At 39.6% G+C, this 27336-nt stretch overlaps 1 protein-coding gene across 1 annotated transcript in view; it reads right to left on the bottom strand.

Annotated features, from left to right (window-relative positions):
• PDE3A (phosphodiesterase 3A) overlaps nucleotides 1-27336 on the bottom strand; it is a gene marked incomplete at both ends in the record, with an annotated part of 264685 nt that overhangs the window by 22968 nt on the left and 214381 nt on the right. Inside the window, 7 exons of the mRNA XM_082496024.1 lie at nucleotides 2242-2379; nucleotides 3717-3886; nucleotides 4343-4428; nucleotides 8126-8345; nucleotides 12883-12998; nucleotides 18078-18232; nucleotides 21129-21389. Coding sequence (XP_082352150.1) covers nucleotides 2242-2379; nucleotides 3717-3886; nucleotides 4343-4428; nucleotides 8126-8345; nucleotides 12883-12998; nucleotides 18078-18232; nucleotides 21129-21389 — 1146 coding nt within the window. The remainder of the gene's footprint in view (nucleotides 1-2241; nucleotides 2380-3716; nucleotides 3887-4342; nucleotides 4429-8125; nucleotides 8346-12882; nucleotides 12999-18077; nucleotides 18233-21128; nucleotides 21390-27336) is intronic.

Below are 27336 nucleotides of genomic sequence, written 5' to 3'. Positions count from 1 at the left end.
CCACTGACTGGTTTAGGGTCTTTTTATATATCTAAATCAATTTAAAATTCCAAAAAGAAGAAAAAGACATCTCAAGCAGCTTTAAAGATGCTAAGACAGCATTTGCTTTCTAAACTGAATGCTTCCCTAGAGGCACGTGTCAACTCTGCTTTGTTCCATCTCATAAATTTAACCTAGCAAGACAAACATAGTTAATTCAGCTTGTTAATTTACTTATTTTAATGGACGAGTCCATTTAATGGCAAAATACAGAGAATAAATCATTAGAGCTTTTGTTTTCCTTTGTTTATAATACCCTGGGATTTAAAAATTATACGAGAAAAAGACAATACTTTTAGCTGGAGAAAAAGTTTTATTTATTTTAGCTCTCATTTCTGAAAGTAATTTTATTAGGAACACATGAGTAGGTGGGGGAAAGAATTAAAGGAACTGTATTTTATGAACAAGGCTGAGCTTGCTGTATTCTGCTCTTAGGGAGTGGGAGTTATTACAAACAGTTGATACAGAAAATGTTGGATTTTGATCACAAATATTATTTATTAAAGCGTCACTATTTTTCTTCACTGGCCTCATTTTTTGGCTCTGCAAAACGGATAATGCGCTCAGAACCTGTGCAAAAAGCAGATGTGGGGAAACACAGTACAGCGCTTTAGTGCAAATTGAGGGAGGCGCAGGGGAATTGTCCTGAGACGTACAGAACTCCATGCAACTTGGTAAAGTGCTTAAAACCTATGTAAGTACACGTGTAAAACCAGAACAAATTTTGGCTCATTCAAACTGTTGGTTATGCCATTTAAAAAGTTCTGTTTTTCCTTATGTTTCATTTTTCATTCTATAACGTGATTTGCTGTTAGAAAACACCATGACCAATATGATCTTCCCCAACAGTAGACACTTTTAAGATTCAGCTGGACAGGGTGCTGGGCCATCTTGTCTAGACTGTGCTTTTGCCAAGAAAGGTTGGACTAGATGATCCTTGAGGTTCCTTCCAACCTGGCATTCTATGATTCTATGATTCTAGAACAGCATTTTAATCACACGCTCAGTCTAGTGCAAAAGTGCCTCAATGATCGTCACTGAATTTATATCAATATCCACATTCAGCCATAGTTTGCCTATTTGTTTAAAATTAACCTAGAGAGCTGGCAGGCTGGTTAAACATAGATGTTACTTGCCAAGCTACAGAACGATAAAAGGCAGACCACAGAATAAATCTGAATTCATGCTGTGGTTTTCTTGGTTGACCACCGGATAATTGAACGTAGCTGAATAACAGTTAAACATCAAGAGACCAAGATTTGATACAGCATTCTGTGGAGCTTGTTGCACTGAGATCTGCCTGACACACTAATCTCTGTGTTTGTGGGGGGTGTTAATTGACCCACATTATACCAATTAACATAATCTCTTCTTTCCAGCACTCATCACTACATAAACCCTTGTAAAGTGATACTAGATCAGTCAGATTCTCTTGGGGTTTTATCCCTTCCATCCCTAAATATAATTACTTGCCTTTCCTGTTTAATAAACCTCAATACTTCTGTAAGAAAAAATGGCTTATTTGTCAGCGTGCCAGGAAAAGGGGCATAACAGAGGAGAAAGTTCAGCCAAGAAAGTGATTATGGAAGTGACACTAATCGTGCTGGGTAGAGACAGGCTGTGTCAGTACCTGCATTCAACGTGAAGGAGAGAATGAAAAACTGATAGTCAAAAGAAAGACTAGTAAACGCTCACATCCCGATTCATAGTAAATTAGTCTTCCCTAGGTATAATGATATGAATTTACTATCAAAGTGCTGACTCTTGAAAGGTGAGGGAGTATAGCAAGGACTATATTCTGCCCCACTTCCTGAGACCTTGCTTTCTTGCACAGCCTGACTGAAATCTCCAGTATAAAAAAGGACCAAAGTTCTGTATTTCCTGCATCAGCTGAATATATTTACTGTTTAGCCCTCCCATGCCGAACCCCGTGTGAAATCCTGTCACAAAGAACTCGGTAAGGAGTGGCAGCATCTCCTGCAGATAGAAGTGAATATTCAGAAAGGTTTATGTAAACTCTTTATGTAAACTCATTGGCAGAGAGCAGCAGGCAAAATAGGTCATATTGTCAGCTTTCAATTAGGTGGCAGGGATGATAATTCATTGGATGACCAGCTTGTAAGGACAATGGGTCTTAACACTACTTTTTCTAAATCTGTCAATAAATCTAGCCAGTCATTGCAGACAACATAGCCTTCTTACCTGACTGAGAATCCGACCACATTTCTTTCCGATTTTTTCCACCAAATCAAAGATTGGGAAGTTCCAACTATTTAGCTGCTCCATCAAGGGATCCAAGTTGTCCATAACCAGAGGCTCAGGAGCAAGTACAGGCTTGTCCTATGCCAGCAATCAGAATAAAGACAAATTTTAGTTCTGTGAAGCATCTCTTGCAAAAATAATATGCTCTTAAAAACTAAGGTCACATTAGCATCATCTATAAGCCGATGGTACTTTACTCAGCTCGGCAAAGATGTCCCCATTTCTACCAGCCCTGCAGCTAGTCACTCTCCTTTATAATTTGTTTCACTTGAATGAATAGCAAATTCTGTCCGTGAAACATCAGCTTCTGAACTTATCCACGAGACACATTCATTCATTCATTCATTCATGGGAATCATTCATTCATTTCCAAGGAAGTCTGTCTTCTTCATTGTAAAATTTGCTGCAGTACAAAGGGAAAAGCATTCAGTTTCTACTTCCACATCAGGACCCATTGGTTATAATCTAAAATGGCTAATGGAGCTCAGTCCAAGTGAAGACTTGTACTTCTTAATGTGAAACCTACCTGTTTTTCAAGGTCTGCAAACAAAAGATGGGATGTGCCCCTCCTTTCACATTTCTGCTTGTATACTTCCTTGAATTTCATTATTACTAAGAAACCGCAGATGAGTAAATACCAAAATATCTCAAGAAAAATGCCTTCTCTCAGCGTGTCCAACTCCAATTCACCAGATTACAATAAATTTTTCAAGAGTTCATGCCAACTTGAGTTTACTAATTCAGTTGTACAACAGGCTGTGGAAAATTTAACTAAACAAAACTTTCTCTCTACATCTCAATCAAGCTTACAGCTGAATACAGTAGTCGTGAGATGATCAGCACTTGTTCACCGTACCGCAACGTTCTTATGTTCAAGACATGCACCAACAATAATATCATGCAGCACTCTCAGACAAGTGTTAATTCATCTTAAAATAAGGACCATTGTATATATTAGCCAAGATTTCAAGGCCATCGAGATGCTGCTGAACAGGAAGCAGCTGAACAGGAAGACTATATATCATGCTGATAGTCTGAGAAGATAATTTCTCTTCCTTCCAATCTATTCCTTTAACGGCAACACTAAAACAGAAGCCAAACATTTCAGAAATGCCTAATGCCAGATCCATAAAGGTATATTTATTCATCAAAATAGATGGTTAGTGTTTCACAAGTGGCCAGTGCTTAGCAGCTCTCACACATTTCAATGGTTCCTTTCATTTCTTGGAAGTCAATCCTCCTACTGCAACGTAGGAGCCTGCTGCAATTGTTGCTTAAAACCATGGTCACAGTCTTTAGACAGCCCAAGGATTTTTTTGTGGGGGTGTGGGGTTTTTGGTTGCTTTGGGTTTTTTGTTCGGTCCCCCCCCGGTGTCAGTATATATTCTATTGTTTGAGCGGAACTTAAACACTACCTCAGGTGGTATCAAGGGATGTAAAATGATGGTCTCAGGTGTGTACGTCCTACAGACGGATCCCTTCCGCGTCTGCTCTTTGGAGCAATCTGTCTCATCATCATTTTGTACAATATCGCTGCTGTCACTGTTGTTGGTCTCATAGTCAGAAGTGGCTTGCGCAGGATCATCTACAACACAAATCACAAAGCATGTTGTGTGAACAGCAAGGATTGCATCAGTCATCCTGTGACCTTCTGAATAATAGCAACAGGATCTCTGACTCATAATACATATGTGCTGCTTGGCTGGGTCGAAAGTTGGACAATCTGTCCAAAGGCATTAAAGCATATACCCTGCAGAGTGTAAAAAATGGGATCAGGGATTGAAGAGTGAGAAAAATTTTGAGGACCATTATTTGAGCTGACTAGGTTAGATGAGGGAAATCATATTTCCTTTATATTTCAACTCTACTCTTCATGAGCATTTTGCACATGTACATACAAAAAGGAAAGGAGCCTCAAAGACAATTTGTGTGGCCTCACCTACACATGCTCTCCTTTTATGACAGACAGGCATATCTGCCCTTTCACTGAATGATTATTGAATTTTAAGGGATGAAGAGTTTTTGATCGACAAACAATTACCTGTTCTGTTCAGTGTGTGTGTGGTACCATCACTTCTATCTAGTGTCCCATCACCAGCTTCTATTTGGTTATAGGGTCTGCCACAGCTGAAATACATCAAGAAACATGCACAATATAAAGAACCATGCACATTAGACAGTCATATGCAAAATGATTTCCTGCTGACAGTGTAAAACTATGTCATACAGTACAAGCTATGGTACAGGGTGTACTCTCCAGACAAAATTACAAGAGCGAGCTGAAGTTTTACTGGAAGTCAGAAATGTAAAAAGACAAAAAATACAGAAAGAGCTCGGATTAATTGGCCACCACCATTCAATTTGTGTTGCCAACAGTAAACCTATACCACCTAATTTTTTTTTTAAATTAATGTCTTATTCTCTAAGTATTTTGCCATTACTTCAGTGACAACACACCAAATTAAGGGGGCGTTTTGGACAGAACGTGAGGTGAGTGATCTGGCATCCAGACATTTAGCAATGAAACGAGAAGACCGAGTTTGCTTCATCGTTCCCAGAACAGAAAGCCATTGTGGGAGGGACCACAATATCATGGTCTTTCCAAATGACTAGCTCTTCCCTTCCATTAAAATACTTTGTTTCTTGTGTGTGATTCTCTTTAAGCCCTAAACGTGAATTCAATACCAGCTGGAACATTTCAAACTACAGTGTCCCAATACGATTGAGTATAGGATCTGAAGGAACAACGATATATCATGAAAACATGAGAGAACTTAACAAATCTGAAGCCTCATTTAGTAGCACTATATCAAATCTGTCCATGAAAACCTGATATTTTAACATTTCTTTCTTTGGTTCGAGTCAGTATTTTGTGGCATATCTAATATATAACAGCCTCTGCAAAGCAATTATTACAAAATTATTTTGTTTGGTCAAACTGTACTAGAAACTTTGCACCGATGTAAGTTCACCATATAAAAATGGCTGAAATCCTATGCCATGCCAGATGGCTTTTGACTGGGTCATCCCAAACATATTGTGGAGCTTGGTAAGCCCTGCAAACATAATGAATTCCTGAAAGAATTTTAAATAAAAATAAAAATCTGTATATAATGATACCTGTAGTGCATAGCCAAGCAAATAAATCCTGTATCACTCAGGTTTATGAACAAGATGAAAAAAGAAGTATTAATTTCTCTCTCTCACATTCCTTGTGGTTTCCGTAAGGTCAACGCTAACAAGCCAAAATGTAAAAGTAAAAGATAAAGAGAGCCTTTGATTGGTTGCAATGCTACAAGGCTTTTGCATCATTATGAGTGTACCACTTTATTTCCAGAACATACGCAAACCCACAGTGATTTAATATGCATGGTCCACATAAAACACTATATTAAAAAAAAATTACTGAGCTACGTAGTAGAATACTTGAAATAGGCTCTACGTCAGAAGTAAATGTGCCCATGCAACTTTAACTCAACTCCCTTCATGCGTAGACATTATAATATACTTCTTAATTACAGGACTTTTTAACATTTTTTCCTGCCTCATCCACTAAGCAAAATTAAAAAATAGTATCTACAAGTTATTTTAACAGCATTGCCATATATGTTCTTGCTTAAGACAGTTTTCAGACTCTGCTGTCCTACCACATTTCACTCTAAGTAAAAAAAAAAAAAGTACAGTAAAACTTCTGTCCTGATGCCACTGCCCGGATGGATCTGATTTAAAGCACTGAACCCATCAAGAGTCCATTTCCTCTTTTGTTTTTGTTGGGGGAAGGATTGGTTTAGTGGTGGAAGACGTTTGCTGACTTGATATTATTTTGTAGGAACACAGTTTTTTTGGCAGTAAATGTAGGGGATTGCATACCACGAAGACTAGCAATCTACAGTGTGAAAGCTCAAACATTCAAAGATTTATTTCCAGTGTTTGTTAATTTAACTCTCTCATCTTGTCTTAGCTATTTAATGTCTACGGTGGTTTTTTTTTTAGTTTTGAGGGGTTTTGTATGTTTTTTATTGTTTTTCTTTTTTAATTGTGCTTACATTACTAAGGGGTGCATTACTTATGTGCTGTTGGATCAGCTTGTACCTCTGGATACGACATCTCTATATACTAATGGCTAGAAATGCAGAAATGTGACAGTGCTTATGATTTTTCAGTGGATGTTAAAGGGACAGTGACTGTTAGTAATAGTGGGTGCCAATTCTGTTAGCAGTCATGACACCATAATATTTTAAATAATGTGTTTGTTTCAAATAATCAACAACAAAGTCCAGCCAGCAATGTAAATATTTGTAATGTTTGCACATATGTAAATGTGTACCTAAATGCGAACCTAAATATGCTATGCAACCTACTTAAATCACACAAGACAGTAGCCACATAAAAGCTAATGAGCATTCTACCAATGATTACACTGAAAGAAAAGTCTAAAAATATCAAGGAAATTATTTCATTACTATCTACAACAACCTTGCAATGATGATTTTTTTTTGTGACATTTTTTGTGCCACTGTTAACTATTTTCTCTAACGGAAGGCTTCCAGCGATAATTGTTACTAGCTACAGTAATAATATTTTGTTGAAGTAGTAATAAAGGCATAGTTTAATAGGACAGTAGCAGATTTATGTTGTATTTCTTATGCGTAATATAGTGTTAATTTCAAATGAATCACTGCAAGACACAGTTTTGCTATACCTTCGAAAACCTTTGAAAAGCACTTAGTTTCTATTTAGTCACCTAACTACATCTTAAAAGCCTCTCAGGATCCTAGCCTGAACTCCAGAGAGGATGAGTCCCTTGAACAAACTCACAATCTCAATTTTGACTTTCTCACGTCCACTTCCAAGCCCTGCACATAGCATACTGAGACACATCCAAAGTCATGTGTCTGAAGCTAGAAAATAAAAACTACTATTTCCAAAGAGAGTCAAACTTGGTAACATTTAATCTAGCACATTGCCTCAGATGATGTACTGTCCGCTGGCTAGCCAATAATCACAAATCAATCATTACTATGACCAAAAGTAACATCTAATGAGTACGGTAACCATGACACTGCACTGGAACAGGCTTCTAAGTACAGTGTTTCCCACTATTATAGACTGGACACATACTGCAAACTCCAGTAATCTAATTTAACAACTGCCAACATAAGATAAGCAGAACCACATTTTTTCCAAAATGCTGATTTTGCAGAGCCAGTCTATGTGGGCTACTTTAAAGTGTGAAATTAAACTGTGTTACTATAACTTTCTACAGTAGGAAGAACTCACCTGCCGTGGATTTAAAAAAAAAAATCCCACCGCTACATAATCTGACTCTGCCCTAGGGAGGGCAGGATCCGCCCCCTTCTGAGACAGTGCTCAAAATTTCGTAGTCTTCAAGCACCGTTGGAACACCCGGCTACAGGCCAGCAGCTTTTAATCCCTAGCCGTCAGATTTTTCTATCAAACATCAGGTGCCAGTTGTGAACGATTTGGCCTGTGACCTGAAAGTGACTGTTTGTGTTAAAGGCATGGCATCAGAAACACAAGTTGTTAACAGGAAATCCAGCTTTAGGATCTGCAAGTTATTGACGAAGAATTTATTTAGGAATCAGACCGTGCATCTGACATGAGTAAAAGCTGTAAACGTAGCTTTAAAAAGCACTTTGTATCATCAATCTACACAATTACTCATATACTAAGAACTGCTTAGATATGGTGAAATATCAACATACGATACCACAGCAAATCACAAAAACTTATGTGGGCCAAAAGAGCTTGATCGTGAGAACAACGTGAAATGACTCCAACGCATATCCCATTACTATCTTACCTGCTGCAGATGACAGAGGGGCTGATAATAGGTTCTGACAGGGTAGGTGCACTCCGAGTAGAAGTTAAGACTTTGTGTGGCTTTAAGCCTTGCTTGGTGTCAGTATCTGTAGAGTCTGGAAATGACACAGAAGATGTTTTCCCGGTAGGACTTGTGGCAGGCGTCCCCTGAATCGGTGAATGGCATGGGGAGGTGAGAGGTGAGATATTTGGCGGGATACCTGGCAAGAGAAAAGACTCTTGTCAATTAACAGAAGTGGCAGATGGTTGTATGAGTTCACTGTGCAGAAATACTCCTCCTGAGATGTGCAGGTACCAACATAGCTTGCAAACGGAAAGAGAAAACCCTCCTCCACTCTGAGCCAAGCCCACGGCTGTCACAAAGAAATGAAGCTCAATTAATTTCAGCTGCTTCTACCTGCTGAATATCTGGCTCAAAATATGAAGCGTATTCTCCCTGTTGAGTAGGATGCACTAACTGGCAGGCATGAAATGAAAGGCATGTGTTAGTGGCATGACTATTGGTATCAACATGTTCTAGTGACAGAGGCACGAAACTTCAAATAGGCAGTTCCCAGACCCATCTGCAATTTCTCATTACTTCACTGTCTCCATCTGTAGAGCAGGGACAAGAAAGGCTTGCACACATTCCCAGAAAATTTGAATTTCTACATCTGTGAAGACTAGCAATAAACCAAAAAAGCAATATTTAGTAGTCATACATTATACGAATATAAAATATTGCACTTATGGTGCTATTTCTGCATTCCTTACAGATTTTGGCCTTGATCTTGTGCAGCCTGAGTTTATTTTTCAATAACTGTTGCTCACTATGGGAGACTTACAACCATTACCTGTACCGCATGGTATTCTACTCCTGAGCTAGTGTGTCAGAAACTGCCAACAACCACATGTGTGAACACCAGCAAGATGTAGTTCTCTCTGTCCCCTGTTCTATCTAAGCACCACTGCCAAGATGAAATGCATCTGCCGGTCCAGTGTTTGAGACAAAGTTCTGCCTTCTCTTCGAATCCACTTTATATTTTCTAGTCTCAGACAAAAAGATCCCATTCACAGTAAAGTGCAGGGGAGCAAAGATAATCTCTCTTAAAAGGAAATGCATGTAAATTGACTTAGCCTCCTGAGCTTCCTTCTAAAGTTTGTAGGAACTCAGCCCCAGTTCATTTATCACGTTCATCTTCAAAGCCAAATGATAGAAAGAGCTTGGGAACTTTAACTGGTTTTATATCTGAATTGTGCCCACTACGTAAATGCATTCCAGACACAAAAATTATCTTCGAATATGGCAATATGTTGATCTAAGTTTATGAAATACTAACCTTGCAGGATATATGTGTACAGTTTCAGTGCTTTTTTGTCGATAACAACTTACTGTGATATCAGGTTAAAATACGATTTACTGTTGTCATTCCAAGAGTTAAAAATAATCTCTGAGAGTTACTATTCTGTAATTTTGAGATATCCAACATCTCCTAAATTTTGATTATGGTATTTCTTCAGCAAACATGTGGAATGTATTACTGCCTTAATTCAACGATTGCAACTACGATATCATGCTAGTCTTGAGATCAGAAACCTACAGCATACAGAGCAATTAAAAAGTTATCAGATGGCCATGACATATGGAAATTGCTTTAAAATACAGAAAGCCTGTGTTTCACATTTACTAATCCTTTGAGATATCTGCTTTCCATCCAACAAAAACATGTCTTTAAAAACATTTCACAGTCTGATAGATGCACAGAGGATTGAGTTGGATTACTATCTATCTTTGAGCTGTATGTTACCAGCTAATCTTCATGACTGTTAGAGAATATGATATATATGGTCACCTTTCAACAATTTAAAGCAAGTCCTGGATTTTAAACAGCAATTTTCACAATAATGTTTCTAATCACAGCTGGCTTTCTACTGCTAGTCTGAGGTCCTGTCTCTTGAAACTTGTTTAGTTGTGTTTTTTGCTTAAAAGTGCAATTTACTAGGGTAGGTGACCATAAATAAATTTACCAGAAAAATGCAAACCCACTTTGAATAATTCAGTATTTAACTGCTTATTGGCAAAAGTGAGAGAAAATGTGTCTTGCATAGTCCTTGCTACAGCAAGGAATTTTGAACAATCAACATAAGAGAAGATGAACGATACAGGGAGAACTTTTTAAAGTACATACATCTGCTTAGGTCTTCCAGAATTTTTACATGTGTGAAGTGTTGAAGAAATAAAACAGTAACTTTAATGTCATGTGAAAATATATATGAAAACCCTTGAGTTTACCTGAAAATGTTGCCAAAGTCGGTATACCTAGCAGTATTTTAAAATGCTAATATTTTCATGCATAATTAAAGACACATTTTGTAAATTAACAGATTGTCCTGGTTTGAGGTAAAACAGAACCAATTTTGTTCAGTAACTTTGCTTCTTAGCTGGGCCTCTTCTGACTACTGAAATTAACTGCATATTTGTGCAGACAATGTTCACTCTCTCAGAGTGATAAGACCGATGTTTATAGCTGATGCCCAGGCATGGTATGCAGAGAGGCTCCTGCTTACACTTATTGCCATAACAGCCAAGGCCAACCAACTTTGTTATTTGCCCCGTTGGAGGGTCGGAAGCGGAAAAGCATAGTGGGGTCCCACCTGCAGGGAGGAGCGGACAGGACAGGTGACCCAAAACTGACCAACAGGGTATTCCATCCCATCTGCCTCATGCTCAGTATAAAAGCTGAGGGATCAAAGGGTCATGGGCTCTTCCTTCAATGGCCGACGTCTGAGGAGGACTCTGTCTGCCTGTGATCCCAATCCTGACTCCAGATCCGGAATCCAGTTCCCGTCCGTCACTGAGTCCATCCTGGGACTGCCCCAGTGCCAGCCGGTGACGTGATTGTCATCTCGGGAGCTTGATACGGTTTTGTATATATTTTTCATTATTTCTTTTTATTTTATTATTAATATTTCATTAAAGTAGTTTAGTTTCTTCTAAACTCGTAAGTCTCTTTTTCCTCCTCTGCCTCTCTCTTTGTAGAGGGGTAGAGGGGAGCATCTGTCGGTCCCGTCTGGGGTCCCTCGGGTCCCCAGTGGTGGATTTGGCCTAAACCACGACACAGATTTACAGGTTTATTTAGATCAACTTCTACCATTAGACCAACTTCTACTTCTTCTATTATATATTGACAACAGAGCTAATATATAAAAGTCCAATTTGTATTAACTAGTGCAAATTGAATCAATTCTTTAGCTGGAACAGAAAAACAAATCCTAATTAAAAGTGCATGTTTGTAAACAGTCTAAAACATCAAAAAATCACTCTTCTGCATAAAATGCTAAGCCAAAATTTTTACTCCTGTGAATCAGTGCCCCTAGGAAATGCTTGTGATGGAATGGAGATTGTGTTGTTGGGCAATGGAGATAACTTCTGCTTCCACTTTCTGAAAGCAGAAGGTTAAATGTAAAACTGATTGATGGATTTGGTAAGTCTTGTTTTCTACGTATAAAATATTACGTACACACACTCTCCTGCCTTTCAAGTTAATAGGTTCAACTCTGAAAATCACAAGTCCAACTTGCATTTGTTTTGTTCTAAAACAAATTCCTGGATTCTTGGTACTATATCTCCACTATTTTCCAGTTTCAATTTTATTCATTTGCCTATCTGCCTACTATCTTTTAAGATAATACTGTGTTACTTAATCTTCATTGTGGTATAACAAAGCAGCTTCTGTACAAGAGGAGATTAAATAAACTCTTCAGTTTGAAAAGGAGATGCAGCATGACAGTGCTAGATATGCAGAATAATTGTGCAGCTATATCTTCAAACCCATCTCCAAGTTTAGGTTCTCTGACTTTTCCATTGTCAGGCTTCAGACACCTATCAATTTCCATCTGATGTCTGGGTGGCCAGTATCTCTGAATAACATTCTCTCAACACTGCTCCATGTTTGGAGAAAAAACAAACAAACAAAAAACGGGCTGATTTAAAAAAGGAAGTCCTTGTGATCACTTTGAATTACAAGTTAAAGCATGGGTAAACACTACTTTATCCTGCATTTGTACAAGGAAGAGAACCACGTTACTATGGAATAAGACTGATTCACGGTTGTCACACTTTGCATTTCATTATTAATTAAGAAGTCACCTTCTCAATTCCTTTCCCTCAATTAAAAAAGAAGTAATTTTTTTAAAGGGCCTAAATGCTGAGTAAAAAACCTCATATTTCTTATCTCTAAAAACCAGTCAGAACTACCTGGACTTTCTCAATAATGAATGTACAGAGATAGACCTCCGAGTTATAATGGCCGTGTCTTGGATATGTTTGCATAAGAGAGGTCAGTTGCTGCCTACAGCTCTGAACAACATTATGTAGACTGTGCTTCAAGAAATCTCAGTTAGACAATAAACACAGTTAATTTAACAAATGTTATAAAAACCACTGTATTTTCAGCCCTGCTATAGTCAAGGGAATTAAATGGATATAAATCACAACATGCACTTGCCACATCATGACTAACCTCTATAAATTATAAAAGTCGAAAAATTTACAATGCCATCACTATGAGCTCTAATATTTTAAGCCACTGTTTTTTGGGGGGGCTTTTTTTTTTTTTAGATAAAGGAAATAACCATATTCATATTGATGGAAAAGTAAGAAAATACACAGACTGGACAGAGAACAAAAGCAGCTGCACATGCTAGTCAGGGGCAAGCAGGTAAGCGAGCCCGACAGAGCCACGGATGCCCACTCACCTTGCCGGCTCTGCCTTTTGGCATTCAGGTGGTTGGTAGAAGACATGGCATAGGAGGTGGAGAAGGACCTGCTCTTTGTGATTGTCATCAGAATGGAGCTGTTCCAGGAATCAGCGCTGCAAAACCAGAGCACAAACAAACATCGTTCAAGAGAGCAAAAAGCCTAAATGGCAGATCTTAAGAAGTTAGGAGCCACAGCAAAAAATACGCGATACTGAGATAGGACAGAATCTGACTGAGGGAAACAACATCTATCTGCTGGCTGAACTGTTATTTGTGTGGTGCTCAGTATTGTATTCAGCAAAAATATTTACAACGCAGGCACTCCAAAGCTGGACTTCCTTCAGTGTGAGGCCTATCCACTTTATTTATACAAAGACGTCTTCATTATATTGTTCTGACAGTACAAAGAGGTTTAAAAGTTGACTTGAAATAAGTTAAATTTATATTCTCTTTTAACACTTCCATACAACAGCCAGAAGTGCCAGAAGTTCTCAGTGTAAATGAAAAATCAGCCTCCCTTGACTCCTCGGCTGCAACTGCCAAGGCAGATACCCAGTAACCCTTCGGGCACTGGAGGAGCTCCTCAGGAGGCTGGAAGAGGCTCGGAAGAGTCCCGCATCGCTGTTGCTAGTGGAGTGCCTCTTCTCTGGGCGAAGCACTTCATGCTCTAGCCAACTGCAAGGCATGCTGCATTCTCAAAAAATCCCAACCCTATTGACAGACCCTGAAGACATTGGTCACTGATCCAAGAGAAACTCACTGAAGGAAAATAGGGTGCATGTGTCTGTGTGTGGGGGGAACAAATGGTGGTCCCCTACAACAGGATGGGTGCATGCTTTCAGCCTTTATTCTGTAACTTCTGCGTACCAAAAGAGGCCAAACAGTTCTGTAAGGCAGGATAATTGTATCTATCATTGTTTTCCTGAATGACACTCATCAAATGTCAGCTGCTTACAAGGACATAGCACTGGTTCTTATCATGAGGCCTATGACTTCTCTGGCCAGATCCACTAGGCCTCTCAGGCTCCACGTTTCTCCTCAGCCTCACATCCAAGTGATGAGGTGACATGCAAGGCAGAAGTCAGCCTTTTAAAGCAGCCTAGTCCCAGCCGAACTTGAAAAAAAACTGGGGGGAGGGAGGGAGGGGAAGAAATGTTCTGAAAGAAAAAAGCATATAACATTGTCTTAAATCTACAAACACCTTATTGTTTTGGAAGAGCAAGCACTACCTACAAAATATTTGCTGGTTGTCTTCATTGGCCCCAATTCCTATAATCTGTGAAGAAAGACGAAGAGAGAAACCAGCTGCTTTTTTAATTATTTTGTTTGTTTGTTTTGTTTTGTGGTTTTGGTTTTTAATTGACAGGAAGAATAAAACACACTGGCCCACTGTAAAGAAAACCAAACCAAACCAAAATCCCCCCAAACCACATCCTTTGACTTCTTAAGGGACAACCACTGGATATAGAAGTGACAGAGGGAAGGAACGTGGAAGCTCTATTATTTTTCCCCAATCATTTGAAGCTATAAGAGGACCATGACTTACCAGTTTAGTGTCATGGGGATGGAAGAATACAGGATTGCTAATCTTAAACAGAGATTTAAGGGGGATTTTTGCAAATATTTGACTATAGAGGTAATCTCCCAGACTGTGAGGAATGTGTTGCAGATTTTGTAACTGCAGAATCTGCTGCAGGGTAATTCCAGTGTCATTTCCCCTCTCCTACCCTTCAAGCCATGAAATGTTCCTTTCTCTGTGAATGTGGTGTGCTTGAATTTGGTACAGGGGAAGTGGCAGATAGCCAAGATTTTTTTTTCACCTTCAGTTCAAAATTCTTTTCCTTGAAAGCAAATCTGTATTGGTCTGCCAAATTTTTTAAAGCTCAACTTATAGGATTAATTTTTCCCCTTTCTGGAATACACATTGTTTCTCCTACTGTAAAAGCAGAACTGCAAACAGTAGGCTGGGAGGCTTGACAGAGCTATAATTATACAATTGGCGGCATTAAACGTAGGAAGAATTGATTGTCTGCTTAGTTGGCTCATCATGTAGACTTACATAACAACCACAGAAAAGGACCAACAATAATATTTAATTGCTCTCCTTCTCCCTCTGATTCCCATCTTAGGATGCTTACATACTATGTGAGAGTCGGGGATCAACAGTATATATCAAATGCACCCTGGGAACCACAGGTCGGTGACTGAAGAACATTTCCACTTGGTTATAGCTTCTTTATATTTACTTTACTGAGATATATGGGACTCCTCACAAAGGGAACTTTGGCTAACCACGTATTTTTCTTGCACCAGACATTCAGAGTACTCTGCAGGCTGCCTTGAGCACCTAGGCGCCCTCCACAACAGCCTCCTCTATGGGAAAGGTTTACGTATCTGGAAGAAAGGCTGACTAAAGCAGCTCTCTGGGGCTGCATTCACCCACACTATCCAACAGCAAACACTGGTGATGTCGGGCCTTATCAGGTCCTATTTTCTTCTCTGCTAACAGGACCAAATTTTGAACTGCAGAAAAATGCGAGTCTTCTGATATCATGACTCTGAATTCTCTTCTTGAATTCTCTTGAATCTCTCTTCAGAGGGTCACAAGGATGATCCAAGGGCTGGAGCACCTCCTATGAGGAGAGGATGAGAGAGTTGGGGCTGTTCAGCCTGGAGAAGAGAAGGCTCCGGGGAGATCTTATTGTGGCCTTCCAGTACCTAAAGGGGGCCTACAGGAGAACTGGGGAAGGACTTTTTACTAGGGCATGTTGTGATAGGACGAGGGGGAACGGCTTTAAACTGGAAGAGGGCAGGTTTAGATTAAACATTAGGAAGAAATTTTTCACTTTGAGGGTGGTAAGGCACTGGAACAGGTTGCCCAGAGAAGTTGTGGATGCTCCATCCCTGGAGGTGTTTAAGGCCAGGCTGAACGTGGCCTTGGGCAACCTGGTCTAGTGGGAGGTGTCCCTGCCTGTGGTAGGGGGGTTGGAACTCGATGATCTTCAAGGTCCTTTCCAACCTAAACCATTCTATGATTTGGTGCTTTTGCTCTGCTCTTCCCTTCCCCACAGGAAAGCACATCTCCACACTCTCTCCTCATCCACCAGCTCCAAGATATTAGCCCTTGCTGAGGTGGGGAGGGGACCCGAACTTTCTTCTCACAGGGTGGCACCATAACTACCAGACTGCATAACTGACTGCCTTCAGCTCTTCCTTTGAAGGCTCTGTGCCTTTCTGACTAGAATAGAAAAATATCAACAGGATTTCCTCATTTCAGGTTCCATGGAAATAGCTGTGCAACATCTCATAGTTAACAGTGCCTGGGATCAAGCCTCTCTTCTCACAGATGAGCGCCCTTCCCACAAGACTAACAGCCATTCCACTCCTTGCTTCACCAGCTGCTACTGGATTATCTGCCACAGCCCTTGCAGATGGTTAAACGCAACTCACTTCAGGCTATCTCATAGCATTGAAGTCCCAAAATGTGAGGTACCTAGGCCTGAATGCCCTCAGGCAGAGAAGCAACTTTATTAGCGTAGTCCTCTGCAAATGTCCTAAACCAGTCAGCTGCTGGCTGTAAGCAATTAAACAGCCACAGCTTCTCTCCCTCTACTTCATGGGAGGCCTATGTATTTCACGATACTGACTCAGGGATCTGAGAAACGGAGAATGGGTAAGAGCGAGCAGGGAATACCTAACTGATATAGTCAATCATAAGAGACTATAACCAGAAGATAAACACCCATCTCTGCAGAACAGTGAGAACTAACATGCTTCTGGGTAACTCTGAAAGACTTTGAGGCACATGCTTTAGGAAACTGGAACTAAATTTTGTGTTGGGCACAAAATGGAGTAGGTAGGTACCTCAGCCTATGCAAACCTCTTTGTAGATCTAGTAGTCTGTTTCTGCGATACACTATATGAACATAACATGTTCATATATGTCATGGTTGAATCCAGAACTCGTTTTTCCAGGCAAGACAAACAAATAACATATAATTCCTCCAGAGATTTTGCTGAAATCCATTTCAAGGCTTTATTAACTATTGTAGTTGTGACTTTTCCAGTACCAGCATCTGCTTACATAACCCTTGAAAATATGGGACATTGTAAACGAGTAAGTAAATAAATACATCATAAATAGAAGTGGGCACTCAGTCTGCACCCCAACAAAACACCTGAGTTTATTCGCTTCTTGTGGCAAATTAGGAACGGCCTTTTAACTAGATGAGGCACTTGGGATTAAGGATGGGACAAATGGGATTCTGAATCCCAGAAGCTAAACTCTGTGGTCAATGGGAAGGAAGTGCTCCACTGCAGTGCTTAAAATTAGGGAAAAGTATGGCAACCATCCTGCAGGAAAACTTTACACTGTCCATTTAATTTTCAGCTTTGCTTTCAACCTCTACTAGTAAATCTTTCTTTGTAATTTTACTCCTAGATTATATGTGGTTTTTTTTTCCCCCAGTGGTAAGATATCTATTTAGATAATATACTTCTCCCCACTAAATCACTTTTTGAATTATCTAATTCAATGTTTTATATTTACCATCTATTGCTGGTATTGCATTTGCATGAGTTTGTTCAGGGAGCCCTAGGTACTTATTATATTCTGGAATTAAGTGTGTACATGGGATGTAGGGCGTGTAAAGTGCTGTATAGTCTTATGATACTCTATTTCTATGGACAGAAAAGCACAAAATTGTGTATTTTAGGAGGGTCCACTTGAAATCAGGGTTTGTGTTCTGGAAGTCAGTACCTAGAGAGCAGAGAAGTGCTTTAGGAACTGGTTTAATGACAGGACCACATCACTAGGTGTGTTCTTAGAAGTGATGTTCAGCAGCTGGGTTACTTGTTAGAATTGTTTCTTGGCTGGAATACCCATGGAGTAAACCACTGCTTATCAAAAAGCCTTTAACCACTTATCTTGCCTTGTTTCCAATTTTGTTGTGCAATTCTGCACTTTGCTAGTTTAGATTTTTTTTTTTTTTTATTTTGCTTCCAAATGATAGGAATAGTTCTGGAATAATCTAAAATTGGGAATGCTACTTCTTTGACAAACCCCATTTAAAGAAACACGAAGAAGTAGTTCTAACATACTTTGGAGTCAGCATTTTTAAGTGATGGACATCATCACAGAGAACCAAAGAAATCTGCACGAGAGACATAAATGAGAGGAGGTAATTTGTAACCTGGATGAAGATGATTCATGAGGTTTGATGCTGGCACTGCGATCTCTTCTCACTGGAGCTGGCTCCAGTGTAGGTAATCCCGTGGCTGATGTTGTTGTGGTCCAAGTTGAGGACACTCGTCTCAGCAGTCCTGGAGGCAAACTTCTCCGTAAACGCTAGAGAGAAATCAGTTGCTTAGAGTTTATATATGCTTACAAAAACTTTAAATATGAAGAAGAAAAACATTTCCATTTTATTAACTCTGCCTGACAACACTTAGTGAGGTACCTTAAATCTGGATTCTCCCAAGTATTATGGTGCCTACCTTCTATTCAAATCAACACAGATAGTGCTTTAAATGCTTAGAGGGTCTGGATCATCCTCCCTATTTCAAGTTTAAAAGAAGGTGAATTTTCACAGCCCCATAGCCACAGATGTTCAACACTTGGAGCTCTTACTGGAGTTTGACAATGTTGGCTGTGCTCTTTAAAAATTTTGATCTTATGTGATGTGGCCAAAGGCACTTTAGCAAGTCATCAGGGCCACAAAGGTGACAGGGATTGGAGCATCTGTCATAAAAGGAAAGGCTGAGAGAGCTGGGATTGCTCAGCCTGAAGAAGAGAAGGCTCAGGGGTGATCTTATGAATGTATGTAAGTACTTTTATGTGTGTAAAGAAAAAAGAAAACCCAGGCTCTTTCCAGTGGTGTTCAGCGACAGGACAAGAGGCAATGGGGCACAAATTGAAATACAGAAAATTCCATTTATATGTAAGAAAATATTTTTTACTGTGAGGATGATTGAACAGTGAAAAAAGTTGCCCAGAGAGGTTGTGGAGTCTGCATCCATGGAAAAACTCAAAACCCAAATGGACATTCTCCTGAGCAACTTCCTCTAGGCTGAGCCTAGAGAAACCCCCTCCAGGATCAACTTCTTTGAGCTGAGGGACTGGACTAAATGACCTCTGGACTGGACTGGATGATCTCCAGATGTAGTTTCAACCTCAACTATTCTGTGATTTAAGCCGTCATGAATGCTCACAATCAGAGATTCAAGGCAAGAAAGGCTGTAAGAAAAAGAAGGGAGGGAAGCTTCAACTATTTTTCCTACTGTATCTACCCAATACAAAGATCAGTCACCGAAATAAAACTGTCATGCACTGGGGTACGATGTCACCTGAAAAGCTTAGAGAAAGCATCGCTATTTACAGCAGATTTTCCTTGGCCACCCTGTATTTTTCTTTCACCTGACGCTTCCTTTTCTTAACTAATAAGGCTCACATTGTTTTCCCAAATTTTTGAAGGCAGACAGTGAAAATAAAGGATGATGATAGAGAATCTTTTTGGATCCAGATTTGCTGTTGCAGATGCTACCATTTTGTAAGATGTTTCTCATGTAGCTCTAATGAAGTGCTTACAGTTAAGGACTAAAAGAAATATGTCTCTGTGATGGAGAGCTTTGACTTTGCCAGAGGGTTAAGAGATATGAGATAGAAGACGCTTGTGGTTCTGAAGCTCAAACTTATAGATAAATATGTTAACATACTATGTCCTTATCCAAAATGCTCGGTGTGAGATGCTTAACGTAAAGACCCATAATCTATATTTAGACAAATAAAGGACTGCAGACTATTAGTTTTATGAACCGTAATACATTTAGGTCAGTGAATTCTTCAGTCAAATTTGTACTCTGTAGCATGAACTCATTTCTTCATCCTTCATTTCTCTTCTCCTCACTAGGTATTATGCAACAGCAAACTGGTATCTGTTCATTGTGTTTGCTCATGCGATGGCAGTGTTCTTCCACATAACTTTTTCCCTCAGAGCCTAGAGTACAGCCATTATAGACATGTACACTAAAATAAACTGGAAAATGTGCTTAACAACCTGTGAACATTCATTTCACATATACAGCTGCTATGTAGGCAAATAGGGTAATAATTATCATCACACTAAAATATATTTAAGAAAGAATTATAAGTGTTGCAATTCAGATGCCAGGAAATGCTGGAATGAACGCTGGCTGTGCCATTTGAACTGTTAAAACTTAAAAGCATTTGCCTGTGCAATGTATTCTGCCTACATTTAATTTTACAAGGGAGATTGCAGGACACAAGTATTTTGGTTTAGTTTCAAAAGTGAAATGTAAGCCTTGCAGGACAGCTAATTACCAACGAACATACAATTCAAACTACTTCAAAGCTGATGTGTTCTTTCTAGTTGTTTACTGACTAAATGTGGGTGGTTAACACTAGTTATTTTCTGTTGGATTCCTGAGCATTCATAAAGCCATCTGTCAAGGCAGTAATATATGTATTTTTTTTGCTTCAGTCTTCTTTTTCCTCTTAAGACTATTTCTCATGAGCTCACAATATTTGTCATACTAAGTATTGTGGTGGTCTTTTTTGTTTGTTTGTGTGTTTGGTATACAACATTTTAAACTTGATCCAAAGCACCTGGAGGTCATCACCAGAGACTTTTTCATTGACTTCTATAGGTTTCACACCTCTAGTTAAGGGAAGGAAGAAGAGACTGAAATTCATACAGAATTTCAAATTCCAGTCTTCAAAATGGGCAAAAAGGTCCCTCATATTACTACTTAATTGTAATTGTGTACTTGTGTACTTAATTCGCTACTGCTCATTGACCAGGATAGTGACCCCACATGCAGTGGCTCAAATCTTTTGAGTGGGAGGGAAATTTCTGTGTGAGAAGTAATGGGGCAGATTTATGAGTCTGGATGCTGAAAGGCTTTTGCTTGTTCTGCTCCCTATCATTTCTTCTCTTTTAAGCTCCAACCAATGGCTGCAAGAAAATATGCAGACCATCCAGGTCATCTTCTACAGATGCCTGAACCAATGTTAACCTGGCTACAGGTTGAAGGATACACAGGAACTGTCTTAGTATGAAACCAACAGTCTACTTAGATGCCCATTTATAGTACGGTATGATTAGTGCATAAGATGTTAATCTGAAGCAAACAAGCAAAAAGCCCAGTGACATCTCCCACTAGCCCAGTGCTGCCCCTTTAGAGACAGCCAAGTTCCAAGATGATAGACAGGGTCCAGTACTCACCTTGGGAATAGCTAGCTTCTCTCCTTTCTCTGGACATTCCTCTGAGTCAGAGCAGGTGTAGTTCTCACTGAAGGAAACCAAAGGGTTCACCCTTGGCTTGTGGATGGCCTGGAAGGTTAACTGCGTATTAAGCAGGTTGCTCACTGTTCTCAGTGAAGTACACACGTTGGGGGGCAGCGAAGGATCTGCCAGAAGGTCTGTAATGAGCCCATGTGCTTCTCCCATGACAGCAATATCCACTGTGATACTGGTACCAGAAGACTGAAGAAGACAAAAATAATATGTGTAAGACAATAGAAGCGAACAACCTGCTGAGCAATATCTAAAGCTGTGGTGAACCCTCTCCACAACTTTTATTAAAGCAGTTATCCACAGGGTGGAAAAATAATAACGTGAAATAACTCTTTAAATAAGGAGAATCATACTGAATAGATCGATCATCAGGCATAATGCTCACAGTCCGCAAAGAGTTTGGAATTTCATCATATCTGATTTCCCAGCTTTCACCATATGCAGCTGACTTAACCCATCTGAATGAATTGTTCAGGGTCTCTACAGAGACATAGTCAACAGCCAGGAGCTATTTGCACAAATAATTTTGGAGACATAGCTTAGTATGGGAGGAGTGTCTCTTGAGAGATGCCTTTACTAACTACAGAGGCATCTAGAACAACTAACGTTCAATCTTTATGCTTAGATGATTCTTATGAACTTAATCCCAAGCATATATTGAGATTTTTAAAATATCTCCATGCTATTAAAATATAGCATTCTGGTACAATGGCAACAGCATTCTTCTCCAAGCAATTGTGTATTGGACAGCTATACCAAAACTGAAAGGGAGTAAAAAGTGGATTTTACAATCTTTATTTTATACAGACAGAAGTGATGAGAATAGTTACTCTACAGACTTGTACGACCAACTCAGATGGTCCTTACTTCCTCTTGGGTTTGAAATATATACCTACTTTACACATAATCATTTAGGAAGAATTATTAACTAAAGTGATGCGTAAGCAGAAATAATACCAAGGACCAGCTGATATCACTGGCAAATCTTACACACCCTACCCAGTACATGTATGTAATTGATCTGTAAATGACATACTGCAAACCAGCTGTGGCCCAGTCAAACTGTCTTCATACATGTAGTCCATCCATCAGGCACAAAGGTTATCTAACACAGCTGTAGCACTGGGCTTCCAGCGCATGCACAAGAGGGTTGATCCATAAATGCATCTTTGAGTTTCTCCAGAACTTCCCAACATCCAGCAGCTCCAACTACCATCTGTCCTGAAACCCAGTAGGGCAATATACTACCACTAAAAGAAAGAGTCTATTGCCAAAAGCAGGAAAGTTGTCAAGTCTGTGAATTGACAGCTATATAATACAATTGCAAAAGATCTTTAAAATCTACTTGAAGAACAGTTGAGACTGGATGCACACAGAGGTAGAACAACTAGAAAGGCAGGAGGCATATGAACTTTCAATGTAGCGGTGACATTTCAGCCTCACTAGCTGCTGAACTATAAACCACCATAAATTCCGTGTGGAATCATTAATTCAAGATGCTTCAAGACTGACCATTTTTCCTTTGCTGTGTTTCTAACACATAAGCCCAATACTGCTGCTACTGTTTGGGATTTTTCAGCAGTTGTACGTGCAGTTTGCCAGAGAGACCATTCCAGGAGATTCTGTACTAATTTGTTTTCATGTATTTCTTAGAAAAAAATCTTAGATACACAGTCTTCCAAATGGGGAAGTTATGCCTGTGAAAAGAGCATACGGGTTTCTTGAGGTGGTAAGTACATGGCACGGAGAATTGGGCAGACTGCTTAGCGGGAGAGTGATCAGAGCCCTGGCCAGGAGTGACTCATCAGTGATAGCATTTATGGACCCCACAACACATCAAAGAATAGCGTAACAGAGCTTGACACTGCTTCATTGTCACCAAAGGCTTTACAAGAAAGAGCAAAGTCTTCTTGGGGAAAGTGATACATTAGCTATGTATAGCTAAACTTCTCCCCACTGTCATCCCAGTTGTGTAGTGTGGATATCAGGCCCTTGGCAATAGCTGTTTCATTGCACTGATCTCCTCGTGTCCTATTTCTTGTTAACACAGAGGTAAGCCACAGGGCCAGAAGGTAGCCCTCCTCACTCACCATCCTCTCATGCAACCAGAAAACCAGCCTCTTCTTCCCACGGTTATATTCTTTGTCATGATACCAAATAAAATAAACCAGAAACTGTTTGATATACTGAAGTGCTATTTCATCCTACTGAAAAAAAATAATGGCTGAAGTTAATTTAATGGCTCTTTCATTGCTTAACCTCTCAGGAGCGCACACAGAAGATTCTGGCAGATGCTAAAGAAAATTTTTAAATTAAAAGGCAAGGCTTGGGATGGGGGGAATTAATTATCTATCTTAACCTCAGCCCTGAAAAACAGACCAAAGGGGACCGAGGGAGAATACATCATTCAAAGTGTGATAGAAGCCCCGCATTTTCAGCAAAACTGCATCATCTACAGTTTGAAACTCTATTAAAGCCTGGAGCCTGCAGTTGTTGACTGCCAATCAGAGACAGAGATTAATACTTCAATGAAGTAAACAAGTCTGACTCAGCGGGCCATAAGCAGAGGCCCAGATTTTGTACAGCAGTACTAATATTTTGCAAAGCAGCCAGCATTGTTCTCCATGATTAGTACCAAGTGAGGAGAGAGAGAGGGAAAGCCCTTCTCTTCTCATCGGTGTGTATCTGCCACGTGGCCTTCAACGGGTGGGGAGGCCTTGTCACGTCTTGGTGACCTCTGTCTTGACTCCGGGACCCAGCAGATTTGTCCAACTCAAATGCCAGGCCGTGCCGAGTTATGCGAGGAGCTGCTGCTGAGGCCATATGGCCCAGGAAGAGGGACGGCACTCACCCAGTCTGCATCCTCCCTCCTGGGCTGTGCCAACACCTCACTACGAAGGACAGTCTGTGCTCAAATCGAGTTAGGTACGTACACACATAACACACAGTAACACTGCTACAGCCCATGCCCCACCAGAACAAATCAGTGGGAACAAAGCAATTCTCTATTTGGAAGTGTGTGTCTTGCACCTGGGAAAGACTTCAGAGCTTGACAGTAGCACAGATGATACCACCTCACCGTCTGCACAATGTGCTTTTCATACAACGAGGTGGCAGAACCTTTTTGACCAAAATGGTCAGATCTACCTGCAGATCTGATGCTTTCAACTGACACCTCACATGAAACCCATGCCGCCATCCACCCTGCCCACAAGGAGCCACCCACCCTGCCCACATGAAGCATATCCAAAGAGGTCAGCTCTAGGCCTGTAAGGACGTGGATGAGCACACACTGAGTGCCTCTCACCAGTGCTGTGACGAGGCATATATCCCGCCAACATAGCCCAGCCAGGGTCACCAGAAAACATCAACAGTTACCAATTTGTGCAACATGACATACTGCATTGCACAATACTTCAAAGTGAAAACACCGTGCACAGTATTTCAAAGACATCACCATATTGGAGTGAGCTGCTTTAAACAGCACTTATATATATCATACAGTATCATACACATCATACAGTATTACAGTATTGTTTGAAGTACTCATAATGCTTAGAATCCTTAGAATGAGAGCATATGTAAAAGTAGAACAGACCAAGCTTAAATTCCTCTCAAAGAAAGAAGCAGAAGAGGGTAAACACTGCTCTAATCCACTGATTTCAGTACATTAACACCACATCCTTAATTGGTACAGTTTATAGGTTGTAATTTAATTGCACAGAAATTGTATATAGGAAAGTAGTTTCTTTTTCGAGCAGTTTGAATATTTCATCTACTTCAGGATGAATTTAGAGTACTCTCAGACTAGTCTGACTAGATAAAATTAGAGGTATTAAAATTATTTTCTAAAAACAGTTACAAATTGAATGCATGAAAACATTTAAAAAATATTTTGGTTTTTGGATTCTCTACTACAAACCAGCACAGAACTGTGTATGCTTTCAAACCATTACTCAGAAAGTAAACTAAAATGTGTTTCCCTAAAGGACATGGAAACCTGGAATATTTATAAAATACCTATGATGTTGCAAAACAATATAAAGATATATGCAAGACAGTAAATTGCTGAAAATTAGACTCATGTAATTATATATACTCATTTATACACACGTCCATACCTATATACACACACACAGACTTTTTTTAGGGTAAAAGTGCATACAAAATCTATGCTTGGACTTTGTAAGTAGTTTTCTACTAACGTGCATAGCCTCTGCGTGAACTGATCTGGATTCCTTCCAACCACTTTACTCATCGGATATTTGGGAATAGAGACATGAATAACATGTTTGCAATCAACACTAACAAACAACTAACTTGATAAAACAAAGCAAAACAACCAAAGGGCTATGCTAAGGTGAATTTGACACTGGTCAGTATTCGTTTACCGATCTATGCTAATAATTGTGAATGTAGTTTCTTCCCATTAATTTTGCAGAATATTGGCTTACTGTTGACTTTCTGACTTCATTCCAACTCTGATTTAAGCGATGTCATGCAGTGACTAAAACTGAAATGCTCTAGGGCATGAGAATGAGAAAGCAAACAGGCTGCAAACAAGCAAAACCAAATCAACTAAACATTCTCATTGATAACTAAGGTAAGGAGCAAAATAAATTCCTTACGAAGCTGAAAAACAGCTGGTTTTGTGCTTGCTTTTCTTCCCCCCCCCCCCCCTTCTTTTTTTAAACTGTCACCCAGGTGGGTCTTTTAGGCTGTGGTAGCACTTGGAATTCCTAACTAGGCCCAAGTGCACTTTCCGTATGATTGGGGGCTTCTTTTTATGTACAGAAATAAAAGATAGGGCTTTCTCCTAAAGAACTCACATCAAAAATATGATGACCAGATCATAGTAGGATGCATTAGAGACCAGGGACAGACAAGCACAGTTCATAGCACCAACTGTGCAATCTAAATTTGCATGGGTAGGGGCTTACTGGGAACTTGCAAGAAAACTTTGACATAACAAGAAGTGCACATACTGCTGCAACTGCAGAACCAAATCACAGGGAGCATGTCCCACTGTCACACAGACAATTTTTGTCAGGACAGGAAACTTATCTTCAAGGAACACTCTTAAATGCAGGACGAAAACAGTATTTTGGTAAATTTTAACGATCACTTAGAATTTTTAGGTTTGAATAGATTGTTTTGGATTCTGTAACAGAGCTAGAAAAACAACTTTCAAAATTTGCATTACCTGCTGTAAGCTTTTATATTATATTTCAAAAAATCCCATTCGTTTTCTTCTATTAAATTATACTATGCATAAAGATCTAAGAATAGTTTTTACTCACGAGGGGAAAAAGCAGATAAAACTGTGTAGGAAAAACAAATTGAGGAAAATAGGAATAACAAATTCCTTTATCCATAAGACCTGATAAATTCAGTTTATGAATTGTTCCCGGTTAAGAAACAGTTCACCCACCTGTGAAGCAGATTTGACATCCTTATACATAACAGATGCCTGACTGCAAATAAAAGTCTTCCACCCCCCATTGGTGTTTTGCATGTGATTCTCATAAAACTGAACTCATCCAGCTTAACTAAAAAATACTGCTCTCTCTCCACCCTACAAGTAAGGATGATTAACATGACAACACAAAATCAGCCAAGACTTAAGCATAATAAAAAAGGTGGAAGAAAGGAAAAAAAAGATAGTTATCAAACACAAACCACAATTTATTTCACACAGCCTCGCGTTAGGGAAAAAAATAAAATCTTCATTTGCTGTGGCTTATACAAGGAAAAGCACTGAAGGCAGAGATGCTGGCCTTTCACCACATTACACTCAAGAACACTCTGTAAGTGAAAGAATGGGGGAGGCGAGGAGGAAAAAAAAGGAAAAAAGCAGCATCCAGCATATCTTCAATCTTCACACAATTACGAGCAACAATAAATCACAATTTGATATAGTTTCCAAGTCACATCATGAATACTCAGGCCAAGCTGTCTGGAAACAAAATTAAACGCAAATATAATTCCCCATTATTTTAATGTCCACAGAGCGATTTGAAGGATAAACATGAATTGGCTTCTATGGAAATAATGAATCATTTTAAAGGCGCCACAGACTTAACTACTCCACCTTTCACTGAATGACTAAGGAGAAAAGAAAAGTGCACACAATTCT

The sequence above is a fragment of the Vanellus vanellus genome (assembly GCF_965231255.1).
Source record: "Vanellus vanellus genome assembly, chromosome: 1".
Lineage (NCBI taxonomy): Eukaryota > Metazoa > Chordata > Aves > Charadriiformes > Charadriidae > Vanellus > Vanellus vanellus.
This window is presented reverse-complemented; position numbering and strand designations above follow the sequence as displayed.